The sequence below is a fragment of the Leucopleurus acutus genome (genome assembly GCF_964270905.1).
Source record: "Leucopleurus acutus genome assembly, chromosome: 10".
NCBI classification, from domain to species: Eukaryota; Metazoa; Chordata; class Mammalia; order Artiodactyla; family Delphinidae; genus Leucopleurus; species Leucopleurus acutus.
In genome coordinates this window covers 99,638,506-99,660,945 of record NC_139153.1, presented here as the reverse complement: position 1 = coordinate 99,660,945, position 22,440 = coordinate 99,638,506, and the positions used below count along the sequence as shown (strand labels likewise).

At 39.6% G+C, this 22,440-nt stretch overlaps 1 protein-coding gene across 1 annotated transcript; it reads right to left on the bottom strand.

Moving 5' to 3' along the window:
- Nucleotides 1–5,779: 5,779 nt before the first annotated feature.
- On the bottom strand, nt 5,780–21,989 carry EEF1E1 (eukaryotic translation elongation factor 1 epsilon 1). The gene is made up of 4 exons (XM_082848332.1): nt 21,877–21,989; nt 18,125–18,325; nt 12,057–12,152; nt 5,780–6,591 (listed from the first exon to the last, which is right to left on the bottom strand). Exons 1-4 carry the CDS (start codon nt 21,961–21,963, stop codon nt 6,451–6,453), a joined length of 525 nt encoding a protein of 174 aa, XP_082704458.1. The 5' UTR covers nt 21,964–21,989; the 3' UTR covers nt 5,780–6,450.
- Between the last annotated feature and the right edge of the window lie 451 nt (nt 21,990–22,440).

The following is a 22,440-nucleotide window of genomic DNA, read 5'->3' as shown; positions in this document are numbered from 1 at the left end:
TGTAATTCAGCTTCAATAAATCAAGACTAAAATTAAGATGGCCAGATATGTAGCAGCCTACTCAGGTGTATGGAGAATTTCAAATTTAGTGCCCTGGTAATGGGTAGAAGCAGGTTATCTCATCATGGAGAGAAAGAAGAAATATCGCTCTCTGGAGCTAAAAAGCTAAATGCTCGAATCCACAAAACCACCACATCTCTGCCAAAGCTAGATTAATATTAAAGTTTGTGTAACATCTGACTTTTTTTTTTAAAGGAATGAAGTGAACTGATAGAAAAAAACATACATAAATGAAAAAGCTGTACTTCACAAGCATTCTAATTTGACTCCTCGTCAAGGGTTGTGTATTTTTATCTCTCGGTCGGTGTGATGTACGTGTACCTGATTGCAATAGAGTTCTATTCTTTCCTAACAATATCTCTGCTTAAATTTTTATCAACACGTCTTGAAGCTATGCTGGAAGGACTTTTAGCAGGGCTCTCACACGACGCACCAGCAGCGGGTGATCTGCCCATTCTCTCCACTCCTACCTTCCTACCTTGGTCCCTGCGGTAAACCTAATGTGCCCATTACAGACTGTGGTGACTACAGATTCAGGTTTAACTTAGGTGAGCCAATGGGGGACCTATATGCTTAACAGGGAGTAAGAATGAGCTTGCCCACACATCTGTTAAAAACCTCCATGCAGTAATGTTATGCTGAATCTGGATGGGGATGGAGGAGAGTTTAAGTTAGGTCACTTTTTCTACCATCTTGTGACGGAACTCCACAAATCACTTCGTGACATCTTGGATGCTTTGGGTATAAGTGGGCCGAAAGACAAACGGCCTTTTTTTTTTTTAAATATTTATTTATTTGGCTGTGCTGGGTCTTAGTTGCGGCATGCATGCGGGACCTAGTTCCCTGACCAGGGATCGAACCCACACCCCCCGCACTGGAAGTGTGCAGTCTTAACCACTGGGCCACCAGGGAAGTCCCAGAAATGGCGTTTTGATACTGCTTCCAGTTCTATTATTTCTATTTGGTTTGTTTACTTATTGATTTTTATTTTGGGGGCAGGGCCGTGGCTTGTAGGATCTTAGTTCCTCAACCAGGGATTGAACCCAGGCCCTCCACTGCAGTGTCCTAACTACTGGACCCTGGGGAATTCCCCTCTATTTGGTTTAAAACCATTATTTATTGTAATTAGTGGAAAATTTGTGGATCCTCGACTGAAGAATGATCCTTCCCTACTTGGAATTTTTGACCTGTTCTTGAAAGTTGCACAGGGCGTAGGGAGACAGGGCCAGTACCTAGTCACGGCCGTCAAATCAAACCCCAGTGCATAAAATGGTAATGGGTGATGTCCTCCAGTTCTGCAGTTGTACAGTTCCCATTCACTCCAGCCGTGGTCTAACTGGGTGGTCAGCATGTGGGTTAGTCTCTGCCTCTGCCCTACCTCCTAGAGTAACATGAGATTATGTGAAGGTTGTAAAGTGTCTGGCACAGAGCCCAGACACAGTAGACACTCAGTAAATGGTATCTGATTATTTTTTTTTACTTTCAAAGAATGCTGAGCAGCTGGTTGCCTTCCCAAGGATGCTTTACCTGCTGTTTCAGGAATCTGTTTACAGACCACTGGATTGGAAACCCTATGAGGGCAAGTGTGTACCTGTGTTGTCCACAGGGCCTAGTCGACTGTCGACACACAGTAGGTGCTAAAGAAATATTTGAGGGCTATTTTTTAAAAAATTGAAGTGTAGTTGATTTACCATGTTGTGTTAGATTCTGGTGTACAACAAAGTGATTCAGTTATACATATATATATATTCTTTTTCATTATAGGTTATTACAAGATATTGAATGTAGAGGGATTATTAAATTTATTAATTTTTTAAAATTTTATTTTTGGCTGTATTGGGTCTTTGTTGCTGTGCGTGGGCTTTCTCTAGTTGTAGCGAGTGGGTTTCTCACTGCAGTGGCTTCTCTTGTTGAGGAGCATGGGCTCTAGGCACGCAGGCCCCAGTAGTTGTGGCACATGGGCCTAGTTGCTCCGCGGCATGTGGGATATTCCCAGACCAGGGCTCGAACCCGTGTCCCCTGCATTGGCAGGCGGATTCTTAACCACTGCGCCACCAGGGACGCCCTAGAGGGATTATTGAATGATGAGTGCTCTAGGCTTCTGGGAATTACAGAAAGGAAATGGTGAAAAGGGGCATCTGCTTTTCAGAAGGAATGGCATACACTTTATTTTAGAGGAGTTTCGTTGATCTTTTAGGGAAAAAAGAAAAATAGTATGCGCCCTTTTTTCAATGGCTTGAAAGATGTGAGGACCAGAGATTTTTAAGCTGGTGAGTAATACAATGGATTCATGTTTTACCCAAATCACAAGATGGGTACTTCCCTGGCGGTCCAGTGGGTAAGACTCCGTGCTCCCAATGCAGGGGGCCCGGGTTCAATCCCTGATCAGGGAACTAGATCCTGCATGCTGCAACTAAGACTGGCGCAGCCAAAGTAAATAAACAACTAAATATTAAAACCACAAGATGCTCTGCCTAGTTATTTTATCTGATCTTGTTGAGCAGGTGCCTCAGAGATGGCCGGTGGGAAGAGGCTTATGGATTAGTTAAGAATTTGACTTTACAAAATTGTGGGTTATGATTCTACAATCTTCCATAGCAGTTTGTCCTTCACTGATCACTTTCTGTGTGCCAGGCACTGTGCTAGGTAATTTTTATACCTTCTTATTGCAAATTAAATGAGATCAGTCATCTTCACCTCTGTTTCATAAGAGGAATTTCACATGCAGTGACTTATCCAAGGTCTCGTAATTAATATACGGTAAGGCTAATGTATTTGACTCAAAAAGAAAGAAAGAAAAAGAAAGAAAGAAAGAGAGAGAGAGAGAGAGAGAGAGAGGGAGGGAGGGAGGGAGGGAGAGAGCGAGAAAGGAAGGAAGCAAGCAAGCAAGCAAGCAAGCTGCTTTAGGACTTCCTTTGCGGTCCAGTGGTTAAGACTCTGCGCTTCCAATGCAGGAGCGTGGGTTGGATCCCTGGTTGGGGAACTAAGATCCCACATGCCACGTGGTGCAGCCAAAAACAACAGCAAAAGCCTGCTTTATTAAGCTATAATTCACATATCACAAAATTTACCCATTTAAAGTGTACGAGTCAGGCATTTTTAGTATATCCAGAATTGTGGAAACATCTAATTTATTCTCAAAGTTATGTACACTTTTGTTTTATCCAATGCCTACGGCAGCTTTTTCTAAGGTTGGCAAAAATGAATTTCACAAGTTGGTTAAGCAGAAGTTGCCAGGCACACTGGTGCTTACAGACTGAGTTTGAGCCAGACACTCGACTGAATCCCAACCCCTGGATACTGGCTGTGACCCGGGGAAGTTCCTTAACCAATCTGTGCCTCAGTTTCATTATCTGGCAAAAGGGGATAAGAATTAAAGGAGTGAATTCACTTAAAACACTTAGAGTGGTGCCGAACACATACTGAATGCTCAAGAAGTGTTAGCTGTTAGCGCTGTTATTAAAAGTGCATTCACAGATCCTCATAACTCAGTATTGCAGAATCCTAAAATAGCTTGTGAACCTTGAAAACCGTGATCAGTGAAAAGTATTTATTCTATGGTATTCGAATTCTTTGCAAACTGATGATCCATGGAACGTCAACAATTTACTCACAAAAATTATTTTACAACTGGATTATTTAGCATTCAGAAAGTATTTTCCCACTTAAACACTACTTACCGTGACAGAGATAGCTAGCTGCCTACCTAGCTGTATCCTTTCTTCCTTCTTCCTCATTCAGAGCACAAGTTTTGTTCCGGCTGGCAATGTGTGTGCTAAAGGACTCCACTTCTGGCCTTTCTCCCAGCTGGGATGGCCAAAGACATGTAAATAGATTCTGCTGAATAGGGCTTCCCGGAAAGGTCCTTCAAGTGGAAAGCAGCTAGATGCCTAATACCAACTGTGGACTGTCTTCTTTCACATAAGAAACAACCCAGTTTAATGTTATGTGGTTTTTCTGCTATACATCTGTACCTAATTGCAATTCACACTTACACTTTTCTTGGTTAGCTCAAAATGCACTTAATACTACATTCTTTCAACACACATCGAGCATTTACTGTTACATGTCAGTTATTGTTTGGACAGCTGCGAAAAGACAGTCTCTGCAACCAAGGAATTAAACATCTGGTGGAAGAGACTAGTGATCAAAAATAGCACAATGACGTCAGTGCCAGATGGGAGGCAGGGGGAGATGGGTTGGTCAGCGTGGACTTGACTTCCAGGACACGACAAAGTTGAATACTGAAGAGGTCATCAAGTGAGAAAGAAAGGGCATTTCAGGTAGAGAAGTACCTGATGGAAATGACCCAGGACGCCCCGCAGCCTTTCTAAGGGGAAATGAACTGTTTCGATTTAGACGCTGAGAACATCTAACCTTATCTAACCTTTGCCTACGGGAGCCAGGATTTTCTTTCTGCCACCCCTGCATCTTCCAAGATCATCCTGGCACGTAGTAGGTGATAACCTATGGAAGCAATGATATGCTCTGCAATGAAGAACTGACTAGCAGATATGATTCACAAGGGGGACTTCCCTGGTGGTCCAGTGGTTAGGACATGGCGCTTTCACTGCCGTGGGCCCGGGTTCAATCCCTGGTCAGGGAACTAAGATCCAGCAAGCCACGGGGCGTGGCCAAAAAAAAAAAAAAAAGACTCACCATGTCGAAGTGGGAAGAGGATACATTTGGCAAAGAGGTATCCGGTATCCTCTGTCCCCCGCTTCCTCACAGCTGACCTACACTGAAGGAAAAGAGTGAAATGGCTGGGATGGAAGGACTGGCTAGCCCATCTCTTGCCTATCCTGTCTATCCTGCTTACCTCCCCGGTCCAGGGGAGACCAGAGAAGTGTTAGGGGAAGGAGTAATTTGCAGCAGTGGACTTTAAGGTGGAAGCCTTACAGCAGAGCCAGCTGGGGCAGCGGCATGCATGAGAAGTCAGACTGGGCCTGCCTCTGTGGCACACGTACTAACTCCCAAGGGGAACTTGAGCCCTTTAGTCTCTGAACATGCAAATACAAGTCCAGAGTTTCTAATATAAAGGCTACTTTGTAAAAATTAAAAATGCTCCCAATAGCAATGAATTGTGAAATCCAATCCTGTAAAAACTGTCTTGAGCTATTACAATATACTCAATACTCTTGGCCTATTAAATCTCTTGACTCAGTAACGTGAAGAACAAAAGCGGGCGTGGGGGGCCTCTTACAAAGAGAAACCTTTACTGACAGCCATGGGCTGTATGTTAGGCTTGTTTGTCTCCACAAATCCTCAACATTTAGAGTTATCTTTACTTTTACATTTTATTTTTATGTTTAGAGATTAAGAAAATTGGTTAACTGATTTGTTTTAGGTCATGCACTCAGCTAGTATGTGATCAAAGCAGGACTGGGCCAAAGGGATGGACCCTTCCCAAGTCTCTGCTCTTTGCACTTGAGCTTTGAATTGTACTCTACTGAGACTCAGAGTCAGCACCAAAACGTTGCACAGCATTAACAGTGAAGTGTTCAAAGACAATTTTTCCTATTATTTGTAAATATAAGCTCTTTAGCTCTCAATCATTGATTATTTACTCAGCCACTAAGAGTTATAAACTGTATAGGTTTGTTTTAATACAGTATGAGTCTTCGTTCTTTACACAGAATGTCAACAGCAGCCTTTCTATGTTGGTTTTTAGTTTAGAAAAATCTAGTAGTTACCAAGTCCGAAATTAGTGGGATAGTGGGAATTTCCCATTGCTTTTTAGCTACTGCATATTCCAGTGAGCCCAAAGACAACAAAAGAACCATGAATTCGAGGGAATGTGTTTTATTCCACTTCCCTCTAGGGCAGTGCAGTAGTTTCACCTCAATGAATACCGACAACAGGAAAGAAACAAACAAAAAAATGACTTTTTCAATTTTTCAACCACGTTTACTGGCTCACATAAATATTTGAAAACAAATCCATCTGTCTTCCCTTTTTTGTCTCCTTGGCACAATTTACCCTCGTTCTTAAAAAACAAACTACTATAAATATTCAGAAGGGGAAAATTAATTTATAAGATGAAAGAGGTCAATAAATAGCCAAATATTGTCAACCATCAGAATGACTATTTTTTTTAAGATTAAGCCACTGATTTGCAACTTTTATTAAAATAAATTTCATCTCTAAAAATAAGATAATTGATACCTTGATCTCAAGTTTTGACAGCACTTGAAGTTTTACATTAAAAAAACTGCAAAATTTCAACTAAAGAACAAATAAAATGTTGGGACACAAGTTTATACTTTAAAAATTCTACCAACTTCAATGAATAAAGAATGGCTGCCTATCAATTCATGTCAGTCCTCTGGTCCAGAATACACTTTCCATTTAAAATATCTTAATCACTCTTCTGTACAGCGCAGATGGCTTCTAGTGGGAATTAGTATACAGTCTGTTCTTGATGAAGACAACACTAGACAGATGTTGCCTGATGCCTGGATAATGCTGAATGTGACAAAACCAGCGAGACACGTTAAGATATTTCTCCTTTTCTTGAACTGTCAGGTCAACCTAAGTAGAGATTAAAAACACACACACAACACAGACATTACATAAGTGCAACTATTAATACCATTTGAGTAGGAGATAGAAATTGGGGGGAAAAAACCCCCACAGTTCTCAAAGCCAATATATTCAGATAGGAGTGAACCACTTCAGCCACTTGGACGAGCCCACCATTTGTTTAATGATTTCATGTTCAGTTCAAAACCAGATGTGCTTAGGGGCGAAATCTGAAGTTTTCAACAAATGAAAAATTTACATTAACACAGGACCTGGAGGACTAAAGTTTGTTTTTTTACTTTATTGTAAAGGAAAATACAAGAAAGGAAGAGAATAGCTTCTGAGAGACTAAGACATGGTTCTTTCTCCAATATTTTTCGCAAACCTAAAATAAGAAAGGTTTATTGGCATCTAACATACTTAACAAGGGAATACAATGTAAACTCAAATACATATATATATATATATATATATATATTTGTAGATGGCTGGTGTATATGTATGTGTAGACAACTGCTTCTTTCTACTAAACTCTGGGGGAAATTTTTACTGAAGAAGACACTGACTCATTTAATGTTAGGGGGTTACTGCTTAATACAAGAAGGAAGGGCTGTTTCTGGGGTGTATGTCTCAGATGAACAACAGACCTTCTGAATTCTGTTTGCAATAAAGCTGCACTCACTCTTTAGAGGATGTAGTAGTTCACAGAATTTACTGTCAAGCTACAAGTATGCCCAGAGATTTGGTTAGGGAAACATGCAATCAAAACAGTGGGTGTCTATCATTTCACTGGGCTCAGATCCCAAAGTAGGTGACTTGAAGCCTTTTCTTTGAGCCAAATCTTGGATTAGAATCATGAAGAGGTGTCAGGTAAGGAGAAGCCAGTAGGACGGCCACGGACCAGGTAAGATTAGTGTAGTTCCTTCTCCTGTTGTTAATTCATTTGTTTAATATATTGCAAGTCTCCCTAAAACTGACAAGGAATGTTCACGCACACCAAAAATCTCAGTCACCCTCACGTACTTCAAACCCATTGGTAGTCTGCTTGCTGGAAGGCACTTATAGCGATGGATGCCCGATGGCTGTTCAGAATTTAGCATATACTTGTGCCTACAGGCAAACACTCTGCTAAGTCACCAGGTCAACAACACTGAAGGACAAATCACTCTGGTATCTAATAATTATTACAGAATGTAAAATATTATTAGCAATAAAATTAAAAGGTAGACATATAGCATTTTCTCAATAAATGTTTAATTGAACTTGTATTTTCATTTCACATTTACTATAATGCAGTCTAAAAAGAGAAAGTGATAGAAGTCATCCTGCCTTCCTTTTTTCCTTTATGACATTAGGATACAACTGTATCAACATCTGATCTGTTAACATCTTTGGTGTCAAATGTCTATCTCTGTCGGACCAGTTTACTAGCAGGGGGGTCTCACTGCTACTGTTATGTAAAATTTAAGTTTCTGGTCTAAATCCTACACAGCAAGCTGCTACAGCAAATTACAAAAATACACTCATCTTGTTTAAGGGGGTGGAGGGCTGCATCCAGTTATCAGAAACATGTGACTATAACTGTTCACCTATAACACAGTTAGGCCATGGCAAGCAGACCAAAAAATTAACACAGTGGCGCAGTGGTTGAGAGTCCGCCTGCCGATGCAGGGGACACAGATTCGTGCCCTGGTCCGGGAAGATCCCACATGCCGCGGAGCGGCTGGGCCCATGAGCCATGGCCACTGAGCCTGCGCGTCCGGAGCCTGTGCTCCGCAACGGGAGAGGCCACAACAGTGGGAGGCCCGCGCATCGAGAAAAAAAAAAAAAAATTAACACAATAGTCAAGAAAATTGGTCAAGAAAGTCTTTTTTTTTAGTGTAAAAGTTACTTTTTATTAAAAGAGAATTCATGGTTTCACATGTAAAGAATCATATTATTCCTAACTATCTTGTACTGTACATAGAAGGCACTTAAACAACAATTGCGGAATAAACCGAGTATCAGTCCATATTTCAAAAGGTAAAACACATTTTGTAAAAGAGCTAACTTTTTGTTCTTTTTCTAAATCTTTACCATAGGTGAACTTCACCACTGACTTCTAAAGAAAATACAAGATTTTTAAAAAGTTCAACTACTAGTAAACATAGCTGCAACTCTAACAGGAAATGGGGGTGAGTTTTCCTTCCTTCCTTCCTCCTTCCTTCCCTCCCTTCATATATAAATACATACATACATATTTACATACGTAAATAAAATTCAAAACCAACTTCAACAAACCTCTTTACTGACAGTTAAAGCAAAAAGTAGCAAGTATTACTGCAACTTGATTTCATGTCAGCTGTTGAAATACATGATGAATCCAATCTGACTGCTTACAAATTTGACTAATTTCAGAACTCTTTCATTTTAAAAAGTCTCTACTCAGCCGTTTTGTGAGATGTTATTTTTCAGAATGAATTAAAATGCACCAAGAAAGCATTTCCAAACAATAAAGTACTGATGCTTGTTTGATCTACGTTCAAGTTGTTCACTCAGATTTTGACACAGGGAAAAAGGGCAGTGTCTATTTACTATTTACACTTCAGAACAGCATTTGGTATCACCGGGCCTAGCATATGCTGCCACCAGGCCTATCACTGAAGATTTTAACAACAGCAACAAACTACAACACATGGCAAAATCGATACTCTCCAACTTAAAAATTTCACTTTTTTGGTCTCTAGTGTAAGGATTACAACAGACCCACAGCACAAAATAACTGTTATTCCAGGAACTTCTAAAGTTTCTTCTAACATTTCCTAATTTATTCCAATAATTTTTAACTAGATGATCTAGTTTAGACAATGTAAATTTGTTCATTTTCCCTCAGAACATTTTGCTAGAAATGCAGCACTTTTTCAGACGGATCAGGTTATGCTTAACCTTCTGGTTTAAACTTTGGAGCCTGCCCCTTGAGTCTGAGAAAATTATGACTGACCTCGCTTTGTTACCGCCACTACTTTTTTGGTAGACAGTCTATTTCTGAACATACTGTAAACAGAAACAAACAAACAGAAAGATTTTACCCTCACCAAACTTACATTTTTTTAGAACTTTTGGGACGGGATCCCCATCAAATATTTTACTTAAAACTGGTTTTCCATCATTCCTTTCTAATTGACTATTTTTTCTTCTTCTTCTTTTTTTTTTACAACAGGAAACACGATGCGATTGTTCTAGTTACCGTTTCCTGCTTCTTACTGGTCAGAATGCCAGCGAGTCTACAGTGGTGCTTGGCTCTTCTACCTAATCACTCCTTCTTATTTATACTGGCACTCTACAACTAGTCTGAACTTTAAAGCCAAACAGATAACATTCTTAGTCACTAATTTTCCATGAAGACATGTGAGAAACTCTTTGAGTGACCCATTCCAGACCAGGGTGAAATGCTGGTCTGCTACCTTTCCAACTGGCACCATGCTGCCTCTGGGACATTCTTTATGGCCTGCGTTCCTGGACTGTGCTGCAGCTCTTTTTACTTTTCCTTTCTTTCTAAAAGAATGACACCTCCACTGGTGCTCCGAACTTGGAAACAAATGTATCTCATTGATAACAATCTTATAGTCAAGCAGCACATATTTACAAAGGATTTTAATAATCTTGAGTAACAGCCTGTTCGTAGGGACTGCTATCTACTGAAGAAATCACTTTAAGAAAGCAATGAGTCACAGGGGTGATAATAAACGGCCACAGTAACTGGCAGTTTAACAAAGGAGGAACAATGTAACATTGCTCAGAGGGAATTAAGATGGACCAGATCTCAGAGTAATCAGCCACCGCTAAAACCGGGCTCACACTGAAACAAAACACAGCAGGACTACTTGATGCCATCAAGGTTCCCTGACTGCTGCTTTGTATACTGCGCTGATTGTGCTGACTACATATTAAGTATTTAATAACGTGAACAAGTAAATGAAGGAAGTATGAGGGCAAAAATAAATGCACTGCCATGGCAAACAAAGCGCTAGAACTGTCTGATGAACACAAGCAGGAAGCCGCTCTGAACCTCCCCGTCTACTCTGCCCGAACTCAACACCTAGTAATCACTTTTTTTCTCACCTGGGTATATTTACACCTCACTCAACAGGAATGTCATTTAACACCGCAGGGCAACGCTGTCACAGCACAGGCCTCGTCTGTGAGGCCCGTTCCTTGAGAAGGTGTTTACTTCTCTGACATAATCTGCCTGCATGTGGACCAGGGTGGGAGAGCTGCTTTGGTTATGGACTCATTTTATGAACCCAAAGGGACGGTGAACAGTGATTTACGTATCATTTCACTCAATTTTGTTTGGAAAACAATAAGCATGAGATAATCATAATACTGTAATCACTAAATATAAAAAGGATATACTGTCAAAATAGGGAATATAAATAGGCAGAGATCACTGAATATTGTTAACAGAAGCCTAGTTTTTTTTTAAGTTTTATTTTATTTACTTTTTTTGGCTGAGCTGCGTGGCTTATGGGATCTTAGTTCCCTGACCAGGGATTGAACCCGGACCACAGCAGTGAAAGCCTGGAATCCTAACCACTAGGCCACCAGGGAACTCCCTGGAAGTCTAGTTTTCACACGCAGCATTGAATGAAACTCTTCTAACCTGCTTGAAAACCATACGCCCTTGTGGGCACCTAGACTCACAGTGAAACAGCTTGGCAGCCAGTGCTACAAGTGCTGTGCATTAGGACCCTGTCCACTCTGCTGGCAAAGAAATTCCACACAAGCTCCCTCCTTCTCCAAGTATTCCTTTCCCTATCGCATGACCTGTATAAGCCAGAGAGGGAAGAAAGTAAATATACACGTTGGTGTGCAAGAGTTACACTTCCTTGTCATCTTTTTTTTTTTTAATTAGAGGGGAGAAATGCTCATCTTCTTAATGACAGCTTGTGTGTGATTTCTCCGATATAGCTCAGCCAGGAGATAGGACTGAAGGCACATATTTGGACTGACCAAGAGTTGGGGATTTGAGTTACACAAAGGGGATCTAGGATGGATGGGGAAGAAAGTGTACAGGTTTGGAAAGAGGGAAGGAATTGAGTTAGTTCAGATAATGATGGAACTAGGGAGTAAGATTAAGAGCTAGGGTAAGAGATGGCACAGAAGGTGCAGTACTGAAATCGAGGCTTAGAGCTGGAGCAGAAAGGGGATGGTGGGGTCCAGGTGAGGATGACAAGCGAGTACAAAGGGTGGCAAGAGAAGGAGCTCCAAAGAAAAACAGGAACAAGAACAGGAATCAAGCAGGTCAAGGAACAGGAAGCTCCTATGTGTGATGGATCCATGGAAGGAATATTTGCATAAGGTACCTTGTATAAAAATAATTCCTTTCACTTTCATGTGATAAGTTGAAAATTCAAACTTGATTTAAATTCAAGACAAAACAAATCATTCTGAACATCACAGACAAAAACACCAATAACTATTCAAATACTCACAATAAAGCGATGAAGTCCATAGTATAAGAGGATATCTGCTAATGTGAAGTTATATCCTGTAAGGTAGACTTTATCTTCAAGATATGAATTAAGATCCTAGGGAAAAAAAATTAAAAAATATTAATTTAAAAAACAGTAATAATAAAGTTAACTATACATTTGACTTGAAACATTTAGAAGGCTATTAGAAAACACAATACTGACATTTAATTTAATAAATTTAATCTTTGACAATAATAGATTTGAATTCACTCAAAATCACAAATCACATAACAATCAACTCATTTTTAAAAATAAGGTAAATATTATTAGCCTTATTTTAAAGAAATAAGAAAACATTAGAAAATGATATTCACAGCCATCTCTGATCCTTTCAAAGACTCCAATTTTTTTGCGGGGGAGCATTTTGTAAATCATGCTCATGTTGGATTTATTTTTTCCATTAAAATATAAAAAGCTCCTCAACAATTCCTATTTTTTAAAAAAATTTATTTTATTTATTTATTTTTGGCTGCGTTGGGTCTTCACTGCTTCGTGCAGGCTTTCTCTAGTTGCGGTGTGCGGGCTTCTCATTGAGGTTGCGGAGCACGGGCTCTAGGCGCGCCGGCTTCAGTAGTTGTGGCACACGGGCTCAGTAGTTGTGGCTCACGGGCTCTAGAGCGCAGGTTCAGTAGTTGTGGCGCATGGGCTTAGTTGCTCTGTGGCATGTGGGATCTTCCCAGACCAGGGCTCAAACCTGTGTCCCCTGCATCGGCAGGTGGATTCTTAACCACCGTGCCACCAGGGAAGCCCAACAGTTCCTATGTTTTAAGAGAATTATAATTTATTATAATTATAATAACTATAATATAATTATTAATTACAACAAGTATAATCAATATCAATTATATTAATTAATATATCAATGCTATTAATTACAATATTGATCATATTAATTATTTGTTAATATTAATTAATGTTGTTAATAATTATTGTAATTATTGTTGCATTTTAATATATGTATATTTTTAACTTTTAATTGAGGTAAATACATGTAACACGTAAAATTAATCAAATTTTAATTTACCACCGTAACCATTTTTAGGTGCATAATGCAGTAAGTGTTAAGGGTATTCACACTGTGGTGCAATCAATCTTCAGAATTTTTTCATCTCAGAAAACTAAAGCTCTGTACTTATTAAACAACTCCCCCTTTCCCTCATCCCCCAGGGCCTGGCAATCACCATTCTGCTTTCTGTTTCTATGGATTTGACTATTTTATACGTTGTATATAAGTAGAATCATATACTATTTGTCCTTTTGTGTCTGGCTTATTTCACTGAGCATGATATCCTCAAGGTTCATCCATGTTGTAAAATGTGTCAGAATTTCCTTAAGGCTGAATAACATTCCACTGTATGTATAGACCACATTTTATGCATCCATTCATCTGTCAGCAGACACTTGGGTTGATTCCACCTAACCGCTACTGTGAATAACACTGGCATGAACATGGGTGTACAAATACCTCTTTTGAGGCCTAGTGTGAATTCTTTTGGGTATATTTCCGTAAGTGGAATTATTGGATCATACGGTAAATATGACTTTATTTTAACTCTTCTGATGAATCGCCATACTGTTTTTCATAGCAGCTGCACCATTTTACATTCCCACCAACAGTGTACAAGTTTTCCAATTTCTGCACATCCTCACCAATACTTGCTATTTTGGTGTTTATTTTTGGTAGTAGTCAACCTAATGGATATGAGGTGGTGTCTCATTGTGATTTTGATTTACATTTCCCTAATGATTAGTGATGTTGAGCATCTTTTCATATGCTTATTAGCTTCGTATATCTTCTCTGGAGAAATGTCTACCTGAGTCCTTTGTTCATTTTTAACTGGGTTCTTATTTGTTGTTGAGTTGTAGTTCTTAATATATTCTGGATATTACCAGATATATGATTTGCAAATATTTCTCTCCCATTCCATGGGTTGCCTTTTCACTCTGTTGATTTTTTCTGCTGATGCAAAGAAGCCTCACATTTTGATGAAGGCCAATTTATCTATTTTTACTTTTGATGCCTGTGCTTTTGGTGTTATACCCAAGAAATCGGTGCCAAATCAAATGACCTGAAGCCTTCCCCCCAGGTTTTCTTCTAAGAGTTCTACAGTTTTTGGTCTTATGTTTAGGACTTGGATCCACTTTGAGTTAATTTTTAAATATTGTGTAAGGTAAGAGTCCATTTTCATTCTTTTGCAGTTGGATATCTAGTTTTTCTAACACCCTAAAGACTCCAATTTTAAACACCATTTAAAGCTACAGAAAGTTCTCTGTCATTTGTTCCTCAGACAATGACCATCAATTTTTAAAAGGTTAAGCACTGAGCTCCCTAAACAGCTCAGAGGCACTTTTGAAGGAAAAAAAAATTTAAGTACATGTTAAAAAAATTAAATAAAAAATTTAAAGGATCCTAATCTAAATCAGAAGTATTGTCTGATAGACCAGCATAAATAAAATCAATTAGTTTCCTGAGAAAAGAAAAAATCTAGACAAAAGAAAATATATTATATACATATTTTTGGTCCCTCTCGAAATTAACATGTAGTTTAACAGCACAGGAATTTACATTAAATTACATTCACATGAAAGGAGACAAAAGATTCATCTCACCTTCAGAGAAAGATTTATAAATATCAGATATTCTCACAGGCTCCTCTAAAGACTAGTTATAAAACACTGCCCCAGAGGTCAACAGCATTCATTCTAGAAAAATTTCTTAAGCTGTGAGAGAGAAGTCTGTTTTGATTCTCAAATCATATGCCAAATGCTTGGCACATAGTGGTTCAGTAATCAGTAAATGTTTGCTGAATTGAATCTGATCTCTTTGAGTTTGCCCATGCCTTCACTTAAAGACAGTAATTTTCAAAACGGTATTTGAATATGGGACTGTTAGGGGTGGTACAGATGATGACATAAAGGAACATGGACATAAACAGGGAAGCAAATGCATAAGAATCAAAATAAAATTGGGTAGAGAGGGTAAAACACACTGGTATGTTACAGGCTACCACTTAAATTCTATAATAATCTGCTTAATGGAGATGGTTTTTCTTCAAATGTCTTCAAATGAAACAAGTTTAATAAAGCATAAGAATAAAATAAATATATCTACAATTAATGTTAAGCATTTTTAAAAAGGTCTGAAACAATAATTCAACACTGCTTTGTATAGTATATATATTCTTAAAATAGAATCCATATCTATATTTTAGTTATAAAGACTCTTTTAAGGTTATACTCTTTAGTTATAAACACTTTGAAATGGAGTTTCAAAAACTATGAATAGGTAATATCTTTCTGATTAGTGATCTAAATCAAAATTTTCAGAAATTAAATTCTGATTTTTCAGAAATTCAGAAATTTTTCAGACATTGAATTCTGAAATTCAAAACAGAATTTCACACATTCAAAATATTCAGGGAACAGAACTAATGTCTGATGTTCATTACATTTTTTTTAAACAAGTCTTTCTGATGCCATTGCCAAACTTTAAAAAATATTTCCCTCTATAGAGTTCCACCTGATTTTTCTTTTTCCTCTTAATTACCTATTATTAAACCTTCTAATAATATTGAAAAAGCAGTATAATAAACAACTATATATCCTCCATCTAGATCCAAATTTTAGTGTATCATAATGCCTGCTTTCTGAAATTACACCTTAATTATGAGCCATTGTGGTTTTAACTCTGAAATGGAACTTTTGGAAGTAAATGAAATCCTTTCACAATATCCTTAGTAGGAAAATTTTAAAAAATAAGTAATAAAAACGGAAGTAGCCCAGTATGAAAACAGGCAAAGAATACATGTAAGCAAATTTTTAAAAATAATGAAGATGCTCATAAGCATTATGAAAAAAATGCCACGGCATTAACAACGTCAAGGAAAAAAGTGCAAAGTAAACAAAGAGATCACTTTTTGGTTTGTTCTGGTTATGAAACTGGGGTGGTAAAGAAGGAAAAGGGGTAACATCCAGGGCAGCAAGGGTTTTGTGGAAGAAGCCACTGTCAATACACTTTTCTGGAAGGCAGAGGAGCAACATAGCCTTAGACATATACAGCTTTGGCCCAACCACTTCCCTTGTAGGGATTTGCCTAAGGAAACCAATGGGAATGTGTGAAAATATTCAGCAACAATCCAACACTACATGAGGACAGACTAAATCTTGGCACAGCTATGTGACAGAGTACTAACAGGTTATCAGAGACCGTATAAGCGAGTATTTACGGACTTGAAAAGATGCTCCCGACATACTGTCAGTGAACAAAAAAAAACAAGTTACAGTGTCCAAGAGTGGCCCGTTTTTAAAATACAACACACACATATATATGAGAAAAGAAAAAGCATGTGAAGAACACGAAAGGGAGTCAACAATCCACTACCTGAGGACCAAACATAAGTGTTGCTAACAGTTCTCGCTCGATGGTGGGACTACGAATGTTTGAAATATCTCTTATTTGCTTACTTATATTTCTTAAAGTTCTACAACGGATACTGCCTTTAAAATAAAAACACTATCATGAAATAGCAAAAAGCAAAGTAAAACAGTAAACAACCCTTTCTCATCTAGCCCCAAATCACACATCTGTCTCCCCCACTGGTCTGAGTTCTGTAAGGGCAGGGGCTGTGCCTAGTGGGTCACTGTATCATCAGCCCCTAGGACCGTATCCTACTCATCACTGTAGGGACAGATGAGCAAACAGTGGCAGAGCAAGGGCGACCACCCAAATCATCCAGTGCCTTGTACATTTCAAAGATGGTCATATCGCCAGCTGGATTCTCCCAGTTGAGATTTCAGATAATAATACTGACATATCCCAGACACAATGTTTTACACTTCTAAGCTCCTAATACCAAATCTCTGAATATGACTTTTGAACTTACACACCCAATTTCAATGAAATACTTCAGAATTAAATACTTTACTACTAATGCTTTCTTTTGGAAAACTATAAGAGAGAGTTATATTTACTTCTTATTTGCCTGAAAGCTCCCATTCACTTAGAGGGAAGACATGCTTGCTTCCCTTTGGGAACGCTGCCACTCGTGGATATTAAAAAAGAGTAGTTGATCAGGACAGACCTATAAAGGAAAGAGACCTGAAATTTATTTTCTACCAGTTCTATTGATGGTATCTGTCAGGAATACAGTTTAAACCATTTCTCCCAGAATGATAAATGAAAAACTTTCAGTACCATAAGATCTTCTTGTACAACTTATATTACCAAGTTATATTATAATTGGAATAAAATTAGGAAACAGAAGGGATTCCTACAATGACATGTGGTTGTCTGGGTGATCTCTAAGGTTCCTTCAAATTTTAAGCTTAAAAACAAACAGAAAAAACAAAACAATGCTTTATTTTTATATAATTAACAAAAATAATTTTATTTATAAAGATTTTTTATTCTTAGTGATTCTGGAGCCATATTTGGTTTATATTTTATATCAATAGATTCTTTAATTCTAACTTGACCTCTTTAGAAAGAAAATACAAATCCCAAAGCAATCAGTCTCAAAGGTGGGAAATGGGGGCTTTCTCAGATCAAATGGACAGATTTTTACAAACTACAACCCCCAAAACTTTGATTCCCCCTTGGCTTTAAGAAAGTACTTTACTGGTTAGGGAATCAGGACTGCAGAGTGGGGGAAATGAATATCAAGCCATCACATTAAAAAATCATACAAAGCTATTATTATTAACTATGATTAGTGCTGCAAAGGAAAAGCACAGGGTGCTGTGTTAGGAAAGAAAAGCATTGAGAACAAGGAAGTGCATCTGTCTGAGAGAGAGTAGCCAAGGACGAGCTGAGGAAGGGGTATGTGAGCTGAGGGGCTGGCAGAGGCTGTTCCAGGCAAGGAGGTACCTATGTAACAAGGAAGCTCCTTGTTAGTTTGTACAGACTAACATGAGGCAGAAGGAAACAAGTAAAGAAAGCCAACAACTTCAGTTACTGAATCTCAGGGAAGAGACATCCTGTTATTAAGAGTTCACACATTTCAGCCTATAAAGAGACGTGGCGATACCTTCAGAACAGTGCGGATGTCGTCTTTACTGGAGTGTCCATCTACTTGAGTTACCCTGTATTCTAACCACTGTTGAACCACTGCTTTTTCCTCTGCGGTGCTCCCCAGCAAATATTCCTTGTTGGCCAGCTGGACTAGGTGAGCTGCTATGGTAGTCAATCCCGTTAGACTTGGACCATTGTTCGTCTGAAGAACTGGAATCTTAAAAAGAAAAAAAATTCTTCAGATAAATTTTAAAAACAAATACCATCACGACTGTAAGTTCTAAGTAATCGCTAATTCCCAAACTGTCTTTTCAAATACCCTTAAGATATTAAATTACCTACAAATGCGTCAGGAAAATAAGAGTTACATAATTTACATTTGATAATAGATGCTTGATGCTATGAAACTGGTAATAACATTGCAAAAATTAGTAATGATGCTTCTGTATAATTTATAACTACATATGTACAAAAAGAGAAAATGGAAATCCTAATAATACCACATTAATTTTGATCAAGATTACCCATACCTTATTTAGCAAGGTGAATGAACATGCTTAAATAAACCCAACTTCTGTAATAACAAAAGTAAGAAACAGTTATAGTGAACACTGAATTCATGTTGATACAGCTAGAACCACCAAATGAGTTCTATCCTGGTTTAAGTGATATGTGATCTAATATAAAATAGTTATCTCATTAACTAGGTGTGGACTGCGATGGTGATTTCCTTGCCATGGATTGCATATTCATCAATTTTGGTGTCATTTAGAGTGAGGTCACTGATTATAAACGTCTAATAATAAAGTATGGGCTTCAGGTAATCACCTGAAAAACAATCCTACTTTCTAAGTTTCCCCTACTGTAACAGCAATCCGAAGGCTCAGATTATAAGAAATTGCTAATTAATTTAAATGTTCTTGATGCACAACTAAGCGAAGCATTTTGAGAAATTTAAAAGAAAATGGAAAGTATCACCAGTGGGGAGACTGATCAATTATAAACAAGTATACAATCTAAAGGACCTCAGGAAACCAAAAGAGAATATTTCCCCTGGAAGACGGCTGCTCTCTTCAGCCATCTGTTCAGTTCAAATAGCATACTGAACTCGGATAGCGATTTTCACTGTTGAGGGCCCTTTCACACTTACATCTAGGTCAATATGACCATGTGAAGTATACGGGGAGATTAACATTTTATGGATACAGATTCAAAGGTTACCTCCTAAACGGTAAAGGAAGCAACCAGAGGTAGTCTCAGCTTTCCACTTCCTCACCAGCTACTTTCCATTCATTACTTAGCTCCTTGAACTCTGACTTTTGCCTTCACCCTCAAATGAAACCATTACTTCTAAGATCACCAATAACCTCCTTTAAAAAAACGCATTAAAAGAAAACAATAGCAACTCATTGGGGATGCTGCCAGTGTTCCATTCCTTGACTGTGTTTGTGTGCATTTTATGGCAACTCATTTTATGGTAACTCACTGAGATGCTTGTGCTTTTAGGTAGGGGAAGGGAGGGAGGGAGGGAGGGAGGGAGGGAGGAAGGAAGGGTGGAAGGAAGGAAGGAAGGAAGGGGGAGAAAGAGAGAGGGTGGGGGGAGGAGGGGAAGGAGGGAAGGAGGGAGGAAAGAAAGACAGGAAGGAAGGGAGGGAGAAAAAAGAGAGGGAGAGGGAGAAAGGGAGAAAAGAGAGAAAGAAAGAGGAAAGAAAAGGACTCACAACTGCTGACTGTGGGGGTAAAATGACAATTCTAGAAAACTATTTTGAAAAACAAATTATCCACAATCCCATCACAGGAACTCAAAAAATTTCCGGTTACTTTCTCATCTAATCATTATATCTCTTAAGACAGGTAAGTAATTTCCTCCTTAGTTTACAGATAAAGAACCAAGGTCACCAGGTTTGTAACGGCAGAGTCAGGGTTTCAGTAAAGTACATTTGGCTGGAAAGTTCATTCTCCTTCCTTTACGCAGCCTAAGTAGACAAACCTCATGCAGCTGCAGTCACGGGACACATACCACTTCACATTCACCTTACGGTTCCATGGTCTTCAAAGTGATCACTTTCAATGGCTACATAAATAATGTTCCCATGTGCTGATGTACATAATTTAATAACCATTCTCCTAGAGCTGGATTCCTGGATTGTTTTCAAATTTTTATTATCGATAATATTGCAGCGATGCCTTATTGCTGGCTATTGCTGTCAGTTGTCTTCCCCCCAAAATGAATAAATCTTACCATATATCCTCATCCCTTTCCCCAAACACATCAACGAAAACCTTCAATAGCTGTCCTCTGCTTTAAAAAAAAGAAAGAAAAAGGACAAAGGTTTAATTAAAATAAAATAAGAAACCACACTCTGAACCCCACAGCCCTCACAATTGGGCCTCGAACTACAACTCTGGATTTACTTTGCATTGCATCATCCACCGTATTGCTCTACTTGTTACCCCCAATTACCCAATCTTTCGTAATCTACTGGTCTTACACACTTCAAACCAGCCCTTCACATAGTTTACAAACTCATTTTTAGAGTCAGAATTAACTTTCTCTTCCACACTCCTCAACAACGCTCTCCTCCATTTAGCAGCTCTGCTGTTCTGATTAACATGAACTGTCGATGACTACTTCTCATACTGGATCATAAGCTCTCTGAAGGCAAGACTCATGTTTGGCAACGTCCCCTAAAAATAGAAACCAAACCAGGGAGTAGGGGCAGAAGGGGAGGAATCAGCAGGAGTACAGAGGCAAAAGCACAAGCTGGCCACTCTGGCTCCAGTGCCTACTCTGCACCCATCAGTGGGCTGGTCTCAGGCAAGTCATGTTATCCTTTCCAGACTTCAATCTAACTGACGTGTGAAAACTACAATACGACTGCTCTGGAGACAAGATTTTAAGATGGACCAAATGAGGAACAGAAAAAGTTACAACAAAAACCAAGTATCATCTAGAAAAAAATCTCAAAGGGGCAAAAAACGTACATAATCCAAAGTTGTCTTCCTACATTTTCCTCTGATACATTGATTCCTCCACCGCCACCACCCACCTAATAAAACACAAACGTCCTTCAAAGCCCTCAGAAATCTGAGTCCCTACACCCCACCAGGCAATCTCCAGCCGCGGAACTTCCCCCCTCGATCTCTGCACGCTGCACACTGAACTTGACCTCACAAGGCCTCAGAAAAACCGAATCTCCCAGATTGCGCCAGGACTCACTACGTGATCTCTCATACGTCTACGCTGCAATGCAGCACTTTTCAGTACTGTAACTAACACAGCTGCAATGCTTGTCCACCTAGCTAAAAATCAAGCTTCCTGAGGGGAGGACCATGTCCGCCTCGACCACCTCCGTATCCCCCGGCCTAACACGCTGTACTCGGCACGCCGTTTGCTCTCCGCAGTCGCTGCGTAATTCTGAATGAAAAGTACTGTTACAGCAAATGCTGTCACTGAACGCACACGCGGGGCTTCCAGCTCGGTCTACCCGAGGGCTCTCTGAGGACCCCCTTGCTTTCCCAGAATGGGATGATGATGACAGCTTCGCAGGAGGAAAAGTTCAGGCCAAGCCCGAGAGGAGCAGGTGCCCCCTCCTCCCTCCGGGAGCCAGGGCCGCAGTTGGAGAGCCGGCGGCGCAGACACGTTGTGGGGAGGAGACGCGCGGCATCCTCGCTCCGCCGCCTCCGCCCGCCGGCCCGGTCCCACCCCGGCTCAGCAGGCCGCGCTCCCGTCCACCTCTCCCCCTCCGCGCTGCCTCAGCTTCTCACCTGACGCTCGCCCTGAGCGCTGTACTTGTTCCCTTTACTGAGCCCCAGACACTTCTCCAGCAGCGTCAACTCAGCGGCCGCCGCCATCTTCCGGCCGAGCTCTCGGCAGGGGCGGGACCACGTCAGCAAGGGTCTCCTGCATTGGCCGAGAGGGACGTTCTACTCTCACAAACGTCAGCGGCTACTGGCTGAACGGAGGGGGCGTGGAAGGTGCGCCTGTGCGCAGAGGCGGGGCTAAGTGAGGGGCGGGGCCGAAGGCGGGTCGGGGGTGGTGTGACAGCTGGAGAAGGAACTAGCAAACCTCAGCGCTCCAGCTCAGGGCTAGCAGTAGAATTCTGAATTTAAAGATTATCAGAGAACACTGGGTATGTTAGATAGTGTCAAGTAATTTGTATAGCCCATTCAGCCATTACTAGTTTTAATGATCTTTATTTGCAATACCAAAAGATATAATAGCGATACAATTTACGTAGATATATGTATGTGTTTTATATATATTTATGTTTAATTTATGTGTGATAGTGATACAATTTATGTAGCTTTTGGTATATAAATAAACAATGC